General features: G+C 41.9%; 1 protein-coding gene across 1 annotated transcript in view; it reads left to right on the forward strand.

Annotated features, from left to right (window-relative positions):
- Positions 1 to 19,050, forward strand: part of DUS4L (dihydrouridine synthase 4 like) — a 54,336-nt gene extending 35,286 nt beyond the window's left edge. The window contains exons 11-13 of the mRNA XM_090042032.1: positions 1,400 to 1,511; positions 14,813 to 14,913; positions 18,021 to 19,050. Coding sequence (XP_089898158.1) covers positions 1,400 to 1,511; positions 14,813 to 14,913; positions 18,021 to 18,065 — 258 coding nt within the window. The 3' untranslated portion in view covers positions 18,066 to 19,050. The remainder of the gene's footprint in view (positions 1 to 1,399; positions 1,512 to 14,812; positions 14,914 to 18,020) is intronic.
- Positions 19,051 to 19,790: the final 740 nt, after the last annotated feature.

A 19,790-nucleotide genomic window follows, 5' to 3' on the forward strand; every position in this document is an offset into this window, starting at 1 on the left:
CCTTCTGCCAAGAGCAGGAGGATGGACAGATGCATAGACAGAGCTGTGCTTTGCAAGCCAGCTCATCCCCTTCACTCTTGTGTTCCTGAGGCTGGCAGGGTGTGGTTGCTGGCATGTGGGACACAGCAGTAGGCGCCTCAGCAGCAGGGGCTGTCCTGGTTCCCTGCACTACAGACAAGGGGTTGGGAGGGACAAACAGTGAGAAGAGCAGGGCATAGCAGGGTAAGGTCATAGATTTTCAACTTTTTTAGCCTCAAGGCTCCCCTCTGTATCTTTTATGAATTTATATCTAGCTCATTGATTTTCAAGTGGGGTGCTGCAAGATTCAGAAAAGTATGCCACCAATTTTAATCCAGAAAAAAGTGTGCCCCAGGTATCATTAGTTTTGGAAACACTGGGCTAGATAAATGCTGGTCTCCTGGCCCTCTAGGCTTAGGGGTTGGGTGTGAGACTGCCCCTCACTGCAAAAAATATATATTCTTGTCATAACCAGGAGAGATCTAATCAATCTCAAATTCTTGGAGCAGTGGATAGTGTGTAGTTAGCATCTTAACAAGGCTTTTCTTGATAACTGCAAGTGCTCATCTCAGAACTAGAGAAAGTCACATCTAGGAGCCTAAAAAGATGATAAATCACAGTATTTTATACAAATTAAGGTTAAGAGATGACTTGCTTGCAGACTGCAAATAGCAGTACAGAAAAGAGAGTTCTAAAAGTAAACTGCTCTTCATTAGAAAATGATGAGATCCAGTGGTTGGAAGCTAAAATAGAGCAAATTTGTGCTAGAAATAAGATACAACTTTCAAGTAGGGTAACTAACTACAAAACAGAGAATCCCTATATCCATAGGTAATCCATCACTTATGTACTTCATTTGAAGACTTGGCACATTTTTTCATAGATGTTAGGGTCGGAAGGGACCCCAACGGATCATCGAGTCTGATCCCCTCCCTAGGCAGGAAAGAGTACTGGGGTCAGACAACCCTAGCCAGATGTCTATCCAGCCTTCTCTTAAAGACCCCAAGGTAGGGGAGAGCATCACCTCCCTTGGAAGCCCATTCCAAGTTTTGGCCACCCTTACCATGAAGAAGTTTTTTCAAAGACATTGTATAATTTAAACAAATTATGGGCTTAATGCAGAATGATTGAGTGATGTTCTTTAGTATCTTTATCCAGGTTATAATACACTGTCATAACTGTTCATTTTGGCCTAAATTATTATGAATATATGTTCATCTTCCCTTTCTTCCCCTGCCCTGAAAGGGCTGAGCACTTACTGCTCCTATTGACATTGGTTAGAGCAATAACTCTAACCAGCTATTATTAAAGTTTTTGGTATTAACGTCTAGTAGTAACTTAAGCCAATGTTAACTATAACAACTAGTCTGTTTTCTAACAGGCATTGAATGAAAAGGGGAAGTATAAAAGGGAACAGGCACTGGAAGCCTCCAACAAAAAACTGAGGCAAGAGGTTCAATACCTAACAGAGGAATTAAAGAGAGCTTCAAATGGTAAGCTGTTGCATTTATTTTCATTGAGATTGACTAGGCTTTCTATCCATCAAGTTTGGTCCATTTAAGTAGGTTATTTCTAAAACTATCAAGAAAAATGCAGGTTGCTCATATTTCTGTATTCCTATAGGTTTTATTTTTCTATTAAAAAATAGAGAAAGATCCCTGGACTAAAACAATCCCAAGTGTAACACAGTTGATTTTACTGCTTAGAAAGGCTAGAATCTCAGTTGTATTTGGCCTAGGACTCCAGGTACAGACCAATGTCATTTTCTGTCTTGCAGTAAATATTTTAGTTCCACAAAGTTGTATATTGTAAACAATGGCAGTGTAACTAAGGTGGTAGAGTTACAGCTTGGAGCTGCTTTCATTCTGTGAAGTATGCCTTGATCAAGTATTATAGCGAATAAAAGATCAATTTGTAGGGTGATATATGTGCTGAATGACCTTTCAGATCATGTATAATCTATCCTCTCATATAAAAGGAAAGTTTATGAAAAGTTTGTGTCCAGTACAGTGTGCCTTTTAAGTCACAGATATAAGTCCTTACTTGTTCTCTCTGTTTCTTACTGTAAAAGAGAAATATAGTAGTAGCATTTCTTTGAAAAAAGATCTATAAAGAGAAGTTCTTTGATGTGCTTTATAGCACAACACTTCTTATTGGCTTCCATGTTTAAGGTTTAGGCTGTCAGAACTGCCTTCTTGGTTAATCAGCACCAAGATAAAAGCAGATTTTACCTGTTTGAGGATGTCTTATCTGGACCTTGCAAGGTTCCTGACATTTCTGAATACTCACCTGTCTGAAATTAATGTTTTGGATAACATCACTCATGACCTTGTAAAAATCCAAATGCACATTTAAGCTACCCCAGAAATGATACATTTTTCTTTTGCAGCCTCTAATGTGCTGTCACTGTAAGATAGCAATGTTTGTGAGATCAGTGTTCAGTGTTCCGGTACCATAGTGTGCCACTGCTAAAAAGCTACTCCAGACATTTTAATGAATCATTATAAATTGTCAGGTCTAAATCTGGTGGCAAACTTCAGAACAGCTGTTTTTAGTTGGGCTTTATGCAGCAAGAATGATTTTAATAGGAGGGGGGTCTCCTCTATCCCTTTCCTTCTGAGGCATGTTTGATTATGGGCTGTGCATCCCCTGCTGTTTCTTTACAGAAAGGGAGAAAAGATTGCCTTTGAAGTGACAGGCCTAGTGAAAGGAAAATGTGAAAATGCATATGTGTATTTAAACCAACTGGCAATATGGAGCATTAATATACCGTAAGCTTTTTAATCGGGAATGTTATAGAAAAGTAGGGTGTAAGTAGTTTTAGCACATGCTGTTTTGGCCGCAGTCCTCCTGCAGTTTGGGGGGCCTGATATCCTGTACACTTCATTTTATATTTTTTAAATAAAATTTGTAACCAATTTTTGAACATACACAATTAAATTTGATTAGCAACAATCTTCAGTTAATGATGTTTCACTTTCCTGGGGTCTACCTTAGGCTCTTGTTACTTTCAGCTAATTGACAATCAATTAATTTAAGGTACTTAAAGACTAAGGTGGATACATCCCACTCATTTGATTCAGGTTACATCTTCTGAATTTGTATAGCAGGTTATCAAAGGGTATCTTCTGAAATTTCAGCAGTGAAATTAAGGAATAGAAACTGAGGCTTCATGTTACTAGTAAGACTAGTGCATCAAAATGGGGTTTTTCATTTTGTTGTGTTTCAATAGCACTTGACTAAAACTGTACCATTTCTTTCTTTATATTTGCATAGTTAGAAAGAAATGTCTGAAAGCTTTTTGACAAATTGTGACACATAAAACGCAAAATAAATGATACACTTTTATGGTTTACCTTTAGCCTAATATCAGTAAGATCCAGTCTGCTTTGGCTGGTATGTAAAATTACTTAAACAATTGTGTTTCTGCTGTTTGAATGGAAGTCTGTCTACAGCATATTGTGATATGGAAGTACTAATGAAACAATTTGTTCATAATGCTGGGGTCATTTTGAGTGGTTCATTTCCATTAAACAATGACTATACATGAATCATAAAGCTGTTAGTGCACACTAGGAAAGTTGCACTCAGACTTGTATTTAGGACTAAAATGTTACTGATTCTAATTTTGGTAATCTAATGTATCGTACAAGTCCATGTGCTAGCATCAAAGGAAAACAGAACTTTTTATAATGTTCTCAGTTCACTATTTTTCTATTTCTGGGACAAGAAATATTTAATATGAACTCTTTCTGCGTTTTCCACTCAAGTAATAATGTTGACTGTGTGCAAAGAGGGGTCCTTCAAAGGAATAGTGTCTAATTCAACCTGCTAATTCATCTGACAACTGCAAAATGCCATTTCTTCTTTAAGATTTTTATTTTTTGTTCTAGTGAAAACGAGGCAAAAGAGGGAAGGGATTATAGATGAAGGGTTTACCTAAATCTGAGGAAAAGTGTGGAGGATGTAACAAATGTCAGCTAGTCTCCTCGCCTTCTCTCCCCCATTCTCAGTACTGGATTTCCTGTCCCCATTTGAGGCCTTTTTTAACAATGTGGTAAAAATGAAAGAGTGGGTTTTTATTTTCCTTTATTGAAGACCCACATACTGAGGGCTTTACAGGCACCCAGCAGTGTGTTAGCACATTCAGAGCCTAAATCCATTTCTAGCATACCTGGACATGTAATAGCACGTCTTTAGAAAACCCTTCTGAGATGGCATTTTATAGATACACAAGCATATAATGAAGAATGCCTTAGTAGTATCCAGGAATGACTGAGTACCCTTAGAGTTTAATAAGCCAAAAAATTGGACTCCATAAACTGTAAGCGTGTCTTAAGAATACGATTAGTTACTCTAAGAAAATTTTGATTCAGATTCTTGGGGATCTCAGTTTGGGCGCTAGTATTGTGCCTACAAGCATCTACATATTGAAATGTTTGGGAATTGTTTTTCCCTTGTGCAGAACTTGTACATACATATTTGCAAGGGCAGTTTTAGATGCTACTTTTGAAAATATAAAGGTGCTGCACCACTTCACCTTCTTAATTCCAGTCAGTGATGCACATTCTAACCTTACACGTTGAATAGCTTAGCACCATTTTGCTAGCATTGTTGTGGGATTCTTGGGGAAATTTACTATACAAACAGGTCTGCAAATGGAAATAGTCTGGAAAAAGGGAAGTTCTGTAAAGTAGCCATCCTTTTCCTTGGCAATTTAAAAAATGCCAAGTGATCAGGTGTTAATCAGACCTCTTTGCCTTCTCTTTTTACTCATGGCTCCTGTGCTTTAGGGACTTATTAAAGTGTGAAATTTCTGGAGAATATCCAGGACCATGGGACTCTTCCTGCTCCATATCCTGCCCACTTCAGTTCACCTTTTGTTGATGCTGCACTCACATATGATAAAAGTTACAGCTTTATTTACAAAACAAAGTTCTGCGGGTTAACAAATATCAAACATTGCAACAGAACAGACTCCTGTCACCCCTTTCTGGCAGGTTGACATCTTGCTCAATAATATTCCACATTGTGTGATCTATCCTGAATCCCTCTATCTATATCTGAAAACAGAACTGATGCACTTACCATCCCAGTATAGTTCTGTTCTTCCATAAATGAGTCCAGTCACAGTAATTTCTTGGGTCAGACTTTTTTCAGTGAGAAATCAAAAAAAAAAAGGTGTAATAGTTCCATATCCCCAATAACTTATTTCTGCTCTTTCCAACCTCCCAGCCACAAGAAATGTAGCTACTAACACTTCTGTTGTCTTGCCTGGTGAGTGAGACGCATTCAGTTCTTTTATTCTGGTTTTGTAAAATGACCACCCATTACATTTTAACATTGATGACTGTGTGTAAAATTTACCAATGATATATTTCCACAAATAAGTTAGGTCCTTAGAGACTCGGTCTCTAAGCAACTTTGAAAATTGGGCTTGGCCTTTAAGTCACTTAAATGTCTCTGAAAATTAAATGGCTGGATCAGGTTTGTTCAATTTCTAAGCCCGTGAGGGCTACACCAGCAGGGGCAACATGCCACAGGGGCTGAACCAGGTGAGCTACAGACTCTCCTCCACTAACCCCCCACTGCTTCATGCACCTGCATGGGCACCCCCTCCCACCACTGCACTGGGCAGCCCCCTACTGCTGTACTGCACAGGCATGATTCCCACATATGCACCCTCTTAGGCACCACCGCCCTCACCACTGCCTCCTGTGACCTAGACTCTCCCTCAGCTTCTTGTGCTGTGCTGCACTGTCCTGCTCCCAGGAGAAGTGGCAGTCAGAGGAGGGGTGGAGCCCAGAGACTCCATCTGCAACACAGTGGGAGGGAGGACACATATCAACCTCTTGCGGGTTACATGGATCACCTGACGGACAGCTGTGGGCTAAATCAAGGTCAGATATAAAAGCAAAACCCCTCTTATTCCAGTCATGTGCTTTAAATACTCGAGACATAGCCATGTCCACAGCTGTATTTGAAAGCGTCCTGTACAGTGCAAAATATCATAACCATTTTCAGTTATAATATTCCAGAGGGATAGCACTAATTGCAGTGGGGAAGGCTTTTACAAGGCCCTTTACTTCACCCATATTATAAATTCTGAAATTTCTCTGTAGTAAGAACAACTTCATTTGAAGCTATAGTGTTAATTATTCGAATTGTTTGGGATATTTCAGTACCTAAGCTTGTACATACATAAAATGAAAATTCTATAAAATACATGAATTTAGCCTTTATTCTAAAAGTTTGTTCAATGAAAAGGTCTTCATTTTTGAGAGCTGTTTGTCAAGTGGTTGGAATGCAGAACTGGGAGTCTGTTGACCCCAGTCTTATTCCAAGTCCTAAAGATGCTTTTCTGGTATGATCTCAGATAAATATCTTGGATCAGAGGTTGCAACCCACAGAGCTCAAGCAGTAGGAATCCCACCCCCGTCTAGGTGAATTACTAAGATTGGGAGCTGGGTACAGAAAAATTTAATGAGACAACAGGAAGTACTAGACTTGCATTTAAAAGTGTACATGGCTCTCTAGTCATACTTCAAGGCATAAAAATGGTTGTATTTTTGTAAGTGACTTTAGGTTGCCAAAATAATTTTTCTTTGGGTTTCTCTTAAGAGCTCTTAGGACATTAAATGCAAAAACCTGTTTTAAGATAACACATCCTAAAGTGACAAATAACGTAAATTTAGGTATATTGAACCTATGTATTTTTCTGTTTTAGTCTCGTTACATGATAAAAGGCAGACTGTAATATATATAATATATGCAGTGCAGCCAAACACACATTGTAATAACAATTAATGTAGGTGGGGATTTAGTTGGAATTCTGCTGTACTGCCTAAATTGATATGGAGGGAAAATAATTTTGTAAAGGCAGCACTACCTCTTTCTCTGTGACACCCCCCCACACTCCTTGCAGCCCAGCCTTCTTGGAGGGATCGAGTGGGTTTACCTGTGTCTTCTACCAATAGGGGAGAAGTGGATAGCATGATTGTCCTTGGCTTTCTTGTTAGTTTTAGGTGAGGTACACCTGTCATGAGTGTGTTTTAGTTAAAACATTGAAACAATGCAGTGTGTTGTTTGCTTTGTTGATCTAAAGATATTTTGTTCATGTTTAGAGATAGGTTTGTTTTTGGTTACAACCAAAGTATTGTACTGTGCCTTGTAAACCCCCCCATTAGTAAGTATTAGATCAAGTTAACACAATACTATTATTTAAAAGATGTCATAGTCCAATGTCATTATACTACCTAAATATTAAAAAGAACTGGGAAGCATGGAGTAAGTTTCTTTTTCTTTTTTTTTTGTTTTTGTCTCTCTGAAAAAAAATATTGAAGATCATATGCATAAATGTTATTTGCCATAGGAATATCTGGAACCTATTTTAAACTGAGTGTAAGACAACTTGATGGTTTCCCATGTATTGGTGTCAAATATTTAAAAACAAAAATAGGAGTAGAGTGGAAATTAATAGGGATAGGAAAAGAAGAAGAGTTATTCAGTAAAGATAAGTATAAAAATGAGTCCATTTGTCAAATATCTGTGGGCAGAGATAACAAGTAGGGCTGTGCAAAGTTTCAGGTGGTGATTTGATTGAGGAGATTTGGCCTGATTCAATGGCTGAACTGCCAAATCCGAATTGAATCAGGGGACCAATTTAAAGGTCCGAATCGATTCAAAGCTCTTCGAATCTTTGGAAAAGATTTGGAGAGCTTTGATGATTTAGGCAGTCCCTGGTGGCTGCAGCAGGGAGTTGCAGCTGACTCTGAGCTGGTAGGTATTAGTGGTGGGGGAGGGGACCCCTGCCCGCTCCCCCTGCCTGCCCCAGCTTGGCACTTTAAAAAAAAGCCCCAGTGCTCACCAGGTGCTGCTGGGGGGTAGGGGAGGGCAATCCCCGCTGCCCCACGCTGCACGAATCCCCTGACCCCCACTTGCCCCCCCACAGGTGCCTTGCCTGGGCCAGCTCTGGCCCTTTAAGAAAAAAAATAACCAAGAAAAACCCTTGGACTCACTGCTCCTGCTGTGGCTTCGGGTGTTCGGGGCCTTGTGCAGAGCCCCCCACATGGCATGGGGCAATGGGGGGCAGCAGGGATCACCCCCTGCCGGCAGAAACGGTGAATTGTGGGGGAGAGTTTCGGTTTGTTTTTTTCTTAAAGGGCCAGAGCTGGCCTGGGCAGGGCACCTGTGGAGGGGCTGGGAGAGCGAGGGTAGGGATTGAGGAGCTTGTGCACAGCACCCCACACAGTCCCCACCCAGCAGCAACCGTGGAGTCGGGGTGTTTTTTTCCCCAAGTGCTGGGAGGTGGGGCAGCCATTGCCAGGCTGGGAGAGCACGAATACTAGCTGCTTCGCACAGGCCTAATAACAAGCCTCTTCTAGTCCAGGGGTGGTCAACCAATCACATGAGCACCAAATGTGGCATGGGCAGCCTCTGTGCCTGTCACATGGCAGATCAGGGACGAACAGTCAACACAACAGCAGATAGATGTGGAAACAGAGCAGTAGATGAGGCAGTGGGCACAGGGCAGGAACCAGAAAGCAGAGCAGCAAATCAGGCAGAGGAACCACAGTGGATTAGAGTGCCACTTAGGGAGGATGCAAGGCTAATTTGGGGCACGCCTGCCAAAAAGGTTGGTCCCCACTGTTCTAATCTCACCCTCGGCATGTAGGTATACCTGCTATTCCTAAACCACACCAACAAAGGTCCATCCAGCTTGGACCCCTCCAGTGAAAGGGATTCCACAGCTTCCCTGGGCAGCTGGTTCCACTGTTCCACTGGTAGGAATGACATTGGGAAGATTTTTCCCTTAAGATTTAATCTAAAACTGCCTTCCTGCTCTTTAAACCCATTGCCACAAAAAGACTTTTTTCCGTATTCTCTAAGACAAACTTTTGAATATCTAAAAGCTGCTGTCATGCCCCCTGCCCACTGCCTCCTCTCCAAACTAAAATATACCTAGTTCTGCCGAGCTTCCCTCATGACTTGTTTTCTAACCCCTTTATCTTCATCATTTACTTCTGGAAGCTTTCCAGTTTACCTGTCTTCCTAAAACATGGTATCTGAAATCTGATACCATACTCTAGCTCAGGCCTAACTAATGCAAAATAAAATGGTGTTATCACATTTCAAGTCCTTGTTTTTCCTAAATGCCCAGAGGAATGGTGAAGACTTAAACTGCTATTGGCAAGACTGTCTTCCAAGGATAAGGAGAAGGCCTTGGGAAGACTAGCAGAGTTAGGGAGTAAAAGGAAGAATATAAAGAAATTGGGTGATCTTTTGGCGATGTAGAAGCCAGTGAGAGTTCAGGGGAGCCAGGTGTTCCTTTCCTTTCTAAAAGGAAAAACTAGGAAGACGATTGGAATTTAAGGGAGGAAAGTTTTGATCTAGGAATAGGTCATCAAAAGAGAGAAAATCGAACAGAATATCTAAAAACATGGGTGATTGTCATCCTTCTTTTGGTATATGGACTGCTGGAATCTGAAGATCTGGGAAGGCATAAAGAAGTGGTAATGGAATGGATGGGGATTTTGGCAGAGTAGTCATCAAGGTAACAGCATGATAAAGCCTCTTCTTCAAAATAGCACCCTTCCTTTCACTAACCGTTCTCTGTGGAGGATATGAGAACAGCATCTTTCTGAGAGGATTTTCCACACATCTGAAAAGAAACAGCCCCCTGGCTGAGGCAGCTCACAATATAAGGATGCAAACATGTGATCAGAGAAAGGAGAGCAACAAATAGTGTTGCTGTTTTTTTATTTTTATTATTAATAATATTGATTTACAATAAATCATTTTTACATATTGTATCAGACTTTTTTTAAATGGGTTGCTGGGATCATGTATTAAAGCAAAAGCTCACCAAAAGCATCCGGGAATGTCTCCTTGCTAAAAAGGAGGCTTATACCCAATGGAAAGAAGGGGTCATCACCAGGGAGGGCTGTTCTGTAGTTGCTCGGGGATGTAGGGGGGTAGTTAGGAAGGCCAAGGCAGAGATGGAACTGGGGCTAGCTTCCCAGATTAAGGACAAGAAGAAGTCCTTTTTTAAATACGTAGGGGGTAAAAAGAAGGTCCCGGGTAATGTGGGGCCCTTGCAGGACGCCGTGGGAAACTTGGTCGTCACACAAGACAGGAAAGCTAACATGTTTAACGACTTCTTTGCCTCCGTCTTCCTAAGTAGGGACCAGAACAGCCACCTCCCTGCTGGGCCCCCCTCGGGCCCCGGGGGAGGCACACCTGGGCCACGGGTTAGTGAGGATTTAGTTAGGGAGCTTCTGGAAGGGTTGGATGTATTCAAGTCAGCCGGCCCGGACGATCTCCACCCTAGAGTTCTAAAGGAACTGGCCGAGGTCATTGCAAGTCCCCTGGCACAACTTTATGAGCACTCGTGGTGCTCTGGTGAGGTACTGGAGGACTGGAAGAGGGCCAACGTGGTCCCCATCTTCAAAAAAGGCAGGAAGGAGGACCCGGGAAACTATAGGCCGGTTAGTCTCACCTTGATCCTAGGCAAGCTGTTCGAGAAAATTATGCTGGCACACATCCAGGAGGGGCCAGCAGGGGACTGCATGCTTAGGGACAACCAACACGGGTTCATCAGTGGCAGGTCCTGTCAGACCAACCTGGTGGCCTTTTACGATCAGATCATTAGACGCAGGGGTAGCAGTGGATATAATCTTCCTGGACTTCGGGAAGGCTTTTGACACTGTCTCTCACCCTGTTCTCATTAAGAAACTGGGGGGCTGTGGTGTAGACACCCACACAGTCAAATGGGTCGCCAACTGGCTGGAGGGCTGCACCCAGAGGGTGGTAGTGGATGGGTCCTTCTCAACCTGGAAGGACGTGGGCAGTGGGGTTCCGCAGGGCTCAGTCTTCGAGCCCGCGCTGTTCAACATCTTCATCAGCAATTTGGATGAGGGGGTAAAAAGCACCCTGTTCAAATTTCCCGATGACACTAAGATGTGGGGGGATGTGGGCACTCTGGAAAGATGCAACAGGCTACAATCAGACCTAGACAGGTTACAAGGGTGGGCGGATGAGAATAGGATGGGTTTTAACACAGACAAGTGCAAGGTGATGCACCTCAGGAGGAACAGCCGGCACCATACCTACAGGTTGGGGAACTCCCCTCTTGTCAGCAGGGAGGCGGAAAGGGATCTGGGGTTCATCACTGACTCCAAGATGAACGTGGGCCGGCAGTGTGGAGAGGCAGTAAGGAAGGCCAACTGCACCTTGGCATCCATCCACAGATGCATCTCGAGCAGGTCCAAGGAGGTGATCCTCCCCCTCTATGCGGCACTGGTCAGGCCGCAGCTGGAGTATTGCGTCCAGTTCAAGAGGGATGTGGACAGCATGGAGAGGGTCCAGAGGAGGGCCACTTGTATGATCAGGGGACAACAGGGTAGGCCCTATGAGGACAGGCTGCGGGACCTAAACCTGTTCAGCCTCCAAAAGAGAAGGCTGAGGGGGGATCTTGTGGCCTGTTATAAACTAGTCAGGGGGGATCAGCAGGCATTGGGGAAGTCACTGTTTCCCCGAGCACCGCCAGGAGTGACCAGGAATAATGGTCACAAGCTGGCAGAGGGTAGGTTTAGGTTAGATACCAGGAGGCGCTACTTCACAGTCAGGGCGGCTAGGATCTGGAACCAGCTTCCAAGAGAAGTGGTACAGGCTCCTACCCTGGGGGTGTTTAAGAGGAGGTTAGATGAACACCTTGCTGGGGTCATTTGACCCCAGTATTCTTTCCTGCCATGGCAGGGGGTCGGACTAGATGATCTGCTCAGGTCCCTTCTGACCCTAGAAACTATGAAACTAGCAGTTACCGATCTCTGCTGTATCATGGCTAATTTGAGTGGGCCATATGCACTGTAGGAATACTTGAATTAGCTCGAGGTAGCTAATTCATGGTAGTGCAGAGTTCCACGAAGGCTAAGTAAACTGAATTAGCCTGTATCTAGCAACCTGACAGTACTGTGAGACTGCTTCCCAGACCCAAAACTGGCATGCCACACCACAGTGTGCAATAAACCTATCCTCTCAGTCTCTTACTAGATTAACTAGAGAAGGTAGTATGTTTACTCTATAGTGGAAGGAAAAGATACAAAGGGTCCCAGTGGTAAAAGACCTTTTCAGCACTTCTCAGCTGTAAAGCTGATGCATTTAAGAGATCTCAAGAATGTCATGTTATGCAACATGATGGACAAAGGGGTTGGAGTTCCTGTAGCAGATACAGAATTATTGCTTCTATCTGTTTTTTAAAGTATATTTCAGTGTCATGGTCATAGCTGCTTTATCCTTTTCAAATCCCACTTTACAGTGTAGTTTTCTGCTCATTTCAAAATAAGTGTGTTGGTGCTAACTCCTGTAGTGCAAAAGAACAACATATCTTTTTATCAATCTGTAATATTTTTGTTGATTCAAGAAATCTCTAATGGGTGCTTAAACAGAAATCTAGTTACCTACTTAACTTAAAGATGATGCATGAGATTATTGTGCCCAATCTGGCAATATTTACTCTTAGGTAATCTTATTTAAGGTTGGTAGAAACACTTGCAAAATTAGGCCTGTATTTTGTGTTCAGAATGCTTATGGCACTGTCTGGATAGCCAAATAGTTTTTAACAGTTATGAGACTGATTCCTGTAGGTTAATGTTCATGGAAGTTACCAAAAACTAAATCTGAAACAGGTTACATGAGACACTCAGCTGCAGTTTCTCACCACTACTGAAGAGACTAATGAAATCTTGAGCTAAATACGAAATAACTATCTTCCTGTTCAGGTTAGGTAAACTGTTTGTCAAACTAGACTTTACTCAGGGAAGCCAAAAGACCAAAATAATACTACAGTATACAGAATATATTTTAAATACCAACCATGTAAGTTCTTTGAACTGCCTGAGTCTGTCTAAATAGACCTGACTGCAGGGTGCCAATAAATAAGACTCTTTACACTGACATATGCTGGCTGTACTGCAAAAAACATCCTCTCTAGTCAAAAGGACAAACAAGTCTGAGTATTCTCCAGAATGAAAGGATGTACTACTTAGAAACTGACACTAATGACAGTAGCACTGGCCTTGGTATCAGAGGTAATTGCAGTAGTTGTTTATGCTTTCCTAAAATTGGGGAAGGGGGATTCTTTAACTTTTAATGAAGAAATAATAGTCTGATCAGAATTCACATCTCAGGCGTTCTTGAAATTACTTGGTATGAATGCACCCTACCCTTGGTTGTAGAATGAGAGCCCTTTCCTGTATTCATCAAAAAATTTTTCCAGTAGTTGCCCCAAAATATTAAATGATGAGCTAAACTCTCTCAATGTCTGTTTTGGATGCAAGAGATAAAGCAGAACACACCAAACATAAGACTGTTATAGTTCAGATAGGTAGCAAAATTAATTGTAAGATCATCAGGTTATGATTCTTGTTTAGCCATCTCAGAAAGGAAAAGGGAAGGGAGACGCGTGCATTTAATTACTACTAAAACCTTCCAATATAATACTGTTGGGTTTTACTTTTCAGAGATAATATTTCAATCTCCTTTAACAACCACATGTCTTTTTATTTTAATTTGGGTTTGTTTTAAAAAAATGAAGATACTTCAGATTCACATTAGAGCAGCTGGGATTAGAATCAGTCCTGTAATGTTTTTAGTCACTACTGTCATTGATGTAAGATCAGAATTGGGTATTTCAGGGGAACTTCAGTAAAGGTAGAATTGAAAACTTATTTTGAACATCTGAAAGACTGTATAAGTATTTGTTCATAAAATGCAGCAGCCTTCCCCTCATTGCACCTGTACAAATCCAGCTCTCAAATCTACATCTTTCTGTGCCACCTCCTTACCACCTCTGCTGGTATTTTACTCATTTAACATCCTTTTGTCTCTGCCCAGTCCACCACCATGCCCATCTCTGCCACCACTCCTAACTTTGTGTCCTCTTCTCATCTTTCTTCCTTCTCTCCTCTCCTCTTGCTGTATCTGTGCTGCCCATCTTGTACTTGGAACAGAATCTGTTTGGAGCAGAGAACATCTAGCACAACCTCTGTCCCAATGGGACACACGGGGCCTATGGAGCTATCACATCCAGCCCATGGGGCTCCTTATGGGTTGGGAATTTGGTGGCAGGGGAGCCATGGTCATTAATATGGTCACCCTCCACCTGCTCAATTCCCAAACCTCAAGCCCCATGATCCAGCCATGTCCCCTTCCCCCTGACAGAGCCAAGCCATGCCCTTTCCCCCTGCAGGGCTGGGTTGGGGCCAGACTGCCCCCTGCCTCCCTCTGCACAGCCAGATGGTGCCTGCTGCATGCGCCCTAGGTGCTGGATTAGGATCACCAGCTGGATCTGGGCCCCAGCTGGACTGGGCATTGCCCATCTGGCCCACTGGAGAAAAAAGTTGAGTGCCACTGATCTAGCACAAAGGGGTTATGGTCCATGACTAGGTCTCCTGAGTACTGCATAATACTATTTTTTATAGAGGCATGGATTTCTTAGGGTGACATCTTTTGTTGGCCCAGCTATGTAGTTGAGACCGTTAGACAAGCTTCCGAATGCAAGATTTTCTTCCTCAGGTCTGACTCCGTGCGGCATGTTCCTGGCCCCTTGTGATCAGACCTGAGGAAGAATGTCTTGTATTCGAAGGCTTGCCTGAATTTATCCCAGCTACATAGTTGGTCCAATAAAGGATAATCACCCTAAGAAACCCTTGCCTCACATAATTTATTGACCATCGTGACTACAACATCACTGATACGCTACCAAGTGTTATAAATTAGCTTCTATATTTTACAGCTCTTTCCAAGGCAACCAACGAAGTGATTGCTGTTAAAAAGCAGTCTGAAGGCCTTAAGAGGGAATATGATCGTCTTATGAAAGAACATGAACGGCTGCAGGTAGGTGGTTGTGCTTCACTGAATGAGCAGAATGTTCTGAAATTGTACCAGCAAAATGATACACGTCTCTGCTCCAAGACCAGGAGAACTATATCACATGCTCTTGGCACTGCATAGTGTTTACAGTGGTCAGTATTCTATAAATGTTGTAAAGCATCCTTTATTATTTAGGTAATTATTCAGGTAATATATTTTATTAGACCAATCATATAGTTAGGAAAGATGTTAGACAAGCTTTTAAGCACAGAGTGCTTTTCCTTGAGTTGCCTTACTGATATTGGATATTGCAAAAAAAATCCTTGCTTCTCGCATTTTCTCTGTACCACAGCTGCAATGATACTCCAGCCCCACTACATAAAAAACATCTTGCAGAATTCCATCCTGCAAGAATCTGATGGCAAGTCTGATTAGTAATTTTTTTCCTGAGAAGAGAAAAATGCAGATCAGTTTGCTATTGCTTGGAGATAACTCAAGATTTGCATCTGCCTTCCGTTCAGAGGCTGAGACTGAAGCTTTGAGTTGAGCAAAAGAAATGTCACTACTGTGTGCGTAAGAAGGTAGCTTGTGCTTTGATTCTTGTATATAACAATGTTGCAGCATTTGGACTGTAATCCTCAAGGAACAAGGAAAAAATCTAGATTACAATCGCTTTTCAAACTGAGTGAAGTGAATAATGATAACAAACACCATAACTGGCAAAAGCGCCACATTTTTTAAATTTAATTTTTGGGTTTCCATGTTTGAATATTCATAAAATCATAGGCAGGGTTGCTAGTGCTGCCTACTACTGTGGTCAGGCACTCATTTGGAAGACCCTGTTTTCAGTTTGTCAAACTTTAACTGTGTGTGGACTGAAATGTTCCCTGTCAGGTATCTGCCTCAGGCTGAAATTTTTGGGGAGTTTCCTCCAAAACATTTCAGCTGTTTCTAAGAATTAGCAAAGGAAGGACCCTTTTTCTGCTCCTGTGAAATATCTGTGCCAATTTGGCCAATTTTTTTGGAATTATAGCCATTTAGAAAATCTGTGTATGCTCAGAGAGGTTTTAGATTAGCAGTTAAAATCTCCAAGTATTTTGCCTTGCTAATACTGCAGCCCCTCAGGCCCCGGTGCCAACCAGACTGTGTACACAATCTGCATGAAGTGAGGGGATCTATGCCATCTCTTTCAGCTCCTCATTTTTGGTGTTCTTCATCAACACAGCAACTGGGCATGTTTGAGTCCAGGACAATGGGGTGATGTTGTAACTGCAGTACCATGTTACTTTAGGCAGGAGCCTAGCGCTGGATATAGATGTACTGTCAATTCTTCTCTCCTTTGCACTCCCAACTGGTATCTTGTTTACGGAGTGGGCAAGAACCAGATGTGGGCGGAGAGGGGTGAAGAGTACTGGACTGAGCTGAAGCTCCTAGAAAAATGGACTGGGTGTAAGCAGGGGAATAAAAGGGAAATGGGCACTGGGACAGGAATTAATTGGGCAAGGAGAATGGGTTTGGAGTTCAGGGGTTTGGGGAGAGGCTAGGAGCTTGTGGTGGGAAGAAAGTGGAAATCATAGGGAAGAGTAGGGCCAATGGGCAAGGTGTTGGGTCAGGGAAAACAGGAATTGGCTGGACAAAGAGACTAAAATAAGGCGTCTGAGGAATCTGGATTCCCAAGCTTTACCATTCCTCTGCCATCACAGATATTTGCTAGAAGCCACTGCCTAAATGTCTTGCCCTCTTTAATGCTGGTCCATAGAAAGGAGACAAAGCTGTGGCTATTTATATGCATTTCTGTTAGCTTAAGTGGCAGAGGTCTGTGGTGAACCATGAGAGTGTCAGTAAGAAGCCACACAATGGGAATTTTTGCTTTTAAAATCCTAGGAAATTGTGCACATGCAGCTGTATTCTAAAAACATTAAGGGCACATCTACACATCACCCTGTGGTGATGTAGTGACATGATGCATCACTGTATGACATGCTGTGGCAACATAGCAATCACATGGGTTTACATGTGATCACGAGCTATGTCACTATACGGTGCACTTCCCCAGTACAGCATACCGCTACAGTGACATAGCAGCAAAATTTAACCATGTGCTATGCCATGCTTTTGTTCTTCCAAAAGGAAGCATGGCACCATATCAATGTCATCATACAGTGACATGTAGACGTGCCCTAAGAATGTCATCCTTGCCTCTTGCCTGGACATAGTCTGAAAATAAATCAGTGTTGTGCAGTGAAAGACTATTTGTAGGCCTATACGCTCACTTGATAAGGAAGGTGCATTGTGATTGCAGGAAGAGAATGCATAGTCTCATAGTTGCAGTTTGGATGCTGCTGGGAAGTATCCAGTTCTAAGATCACATGTTCATTTTCTGATTGCCCAGCTGGAGTCATTGGGGTCTGTCCTGTAAGAAACATTGAGCACTAAAGACAGTTAGAGCTGCTTTTTGAGCATTTATATTATTACCAAGTAGGATTACAAAAATTTCAAATTGGTCACCCAAAATTAAAGGACATTTTTTCATCTCACCCAGGATCCGTCTCCTCCCAAGCTCTTCTGCTGTTTCCTGTGTAGGTCACATACAAGTCTCCTTTTGTGTTTTGCTTTAACAAGAGGAGAGCAAGTTAGTGTGGTTGAGTGGGTGCAGTATTTTAATTTTATTTTAGAATCTACACAGCAGCTTTCTCATTCAGAGCACCTCACTGCCCCAGGGCTGGGAAGCTACTGTTGAACTTAGCTCTGGCATGTGGGAACCAACTGGTTTTTTTTCTCTGCTGTGGTACCGTTTTATGGTTCTGCTGCTTCTGGCAGTTGTTTGGCCCTTGGGCATACGGATCAAACATCATGAAGTTGAACCATAAAACTAAACTATAAGACTATTAACAGCTTCATGCAGTATAAACAGGGAGGACTTGGAGGATGAATCAGTTGCATAGTGAAAGGGGGCTGTTGGCTGTAGGATCCCCGCTCGGCCTGCTATGGAAGGTCTGTGGTGAATAAAGCAGAAAGAAAAAGGATGCTCTCACAGTTAAGGCAGGATGTTCACAACAGTCTGTGTTCTTGCCAAGTGCAAAGACTGTTAATTTTAATTCTCTTTCTGATGTGTTTGTCTCTCTTTTCAGGACCTTTTAGATGAAGATGAGGAAGAGGACAAGAAAGACCAATAGATGTGGTTCAGAGAAGACCATGAATACAGTTGCCTCCATGTGAAAGTCATACTCTTATCTTTAGCCTCCTGACAACGTGTATAAATATAAAACAAGATTAGATTTTCTTAAAATCCAAAGCACTGTGGTTCGCTATTCATGTTCTACTTACAGCTCTGGTTGCCAAATATATTCTGTGCTGTAGTGAGAATATTAAATGATCTAGAAGATATGCCATGAAGTCTGTCTTTGCTCTTGTGAAGTAAAATTAAGCATTTTAAATGGGAAAATTTCTTCAGGAGCAACAACCTGGTGGTTCTCCATCCTTTTGCCTTGCAACATGTTAAAAGATTATGGACAATAGCACCAATAGCATTGCATGGGTTTACAAGTCACAACAAACTGTGCAAATCTAACAACTTCAGCTTCTTTTGCCAGCAACTCTTAGCCTTGTACAGTTCAACTTTAAAAAGTTAAACACTCTATCTGCTGTTATATTTGTGTGAAGTATTTGACAATCAGAAAAAGTGTAAAATCTAGATTTCTAAATCTATTGCAAACTAGCTTGTGTGTGTGGTTTTGGATGGGTATTTTTTGTTTTGAGGGGGTGGGGCTCTTTTGTTCTATGGGTTTTACTTTTTTCTTTTTAAATCAGCCACTAAGAGTAACATGTTTGCAGTAATGCACTCTGCATGTGGTATGATTACTCCTTTGAGACTACTTTGAATTTCTTTTTAGTCACAACTGAAAATACTGTTATGTATCCTCTGGTTTATTTGTACAAGTATTGAGATCTCTTTACTCTGTACCACCTAACTTCTTGCTTTGCAGAGTATAACTTTATTTGAAAAATATTCTCTCTTGTTTTTTCATGGCTAAAGTACCTCAAACAAATGTACACTGTTTTACATGGGTTTTTTGCATTCTAAAAACACTTGCATTAGCTGGTTGAAATTTTCTACTAAGAAGTTGAATATTGTTATATTAAAGGGATTGTTAAAGCATTTATGTTTGTGTTTGTACAAAACTCACCTGGTAAATTATTTCGTTAGAGCATTCAGAATCAGTATTTATTTACCAGAGGTTCAAAACATTTGTATAATTTGAGATCTTATTTTTTCTGGAAAAGATGGCATTAGTATTGTTCATAACACTCTTTGTTTATCCCTCTTTTTTTTTGAACCACCCTCACTCCATCCCTACTTCTCATGTTTTGACTTTCATTTCAAAGAATAGCCTGGAAAAGTGCAGGCTCAGGGGCAAACTGATGGCCACCTATAAGTTTATCGGGGTGTTCACAGGGATCTGGGGAAACGTTTGTTCACCAGAGCGCCCCAAGGGATGACAAGGTCAAATGGTTATAAACTCCTGCAAGACTGTTTCAGGCTGGACATTAGGAAGAATTTCTTCACTGTCCGAGCCCCCAAGGTCTGGAACAGTCTGCCATCAGACGTGGTTCAAGCACCTATATTGAACACCTTCAAGAGAAATTTGGATGCTTATCTTGCTGGGATTCTATGGTCCCAGCTGACTTCCTGCCCCTTGGGCAGGGGGATGGACTCGATGATCTTCCAAGGTCCCTTCCAGCCCTAATGTCTATGAAATCTATGAAATAATACATGCTATATAAGGAAGCAGAAAGGCATCAAGTAAAAATTATTCAGCCTTGCAAGGAAGCTGGCAGCATATACTTTTTCCTTTTCCCTTTCCTTCCCTCCCCTCACTGTTGACACACAAACTGCAAGA

This window comes from Crocodylus siamensis, chromosome 4, assembly GCF_052110815.1.
Source record: "Crocodylus siamensis isolate JL-2025a chromosome 4, ASM5211081v1, whole genome shotgun sequence".
NCBI classification, from domain to species: domain Eukaryota; kingdom Metazoa; phylum Chordata; order Crocodylia; family Crocodylidae; genus Crocodylus; species Crocodylus siamensis.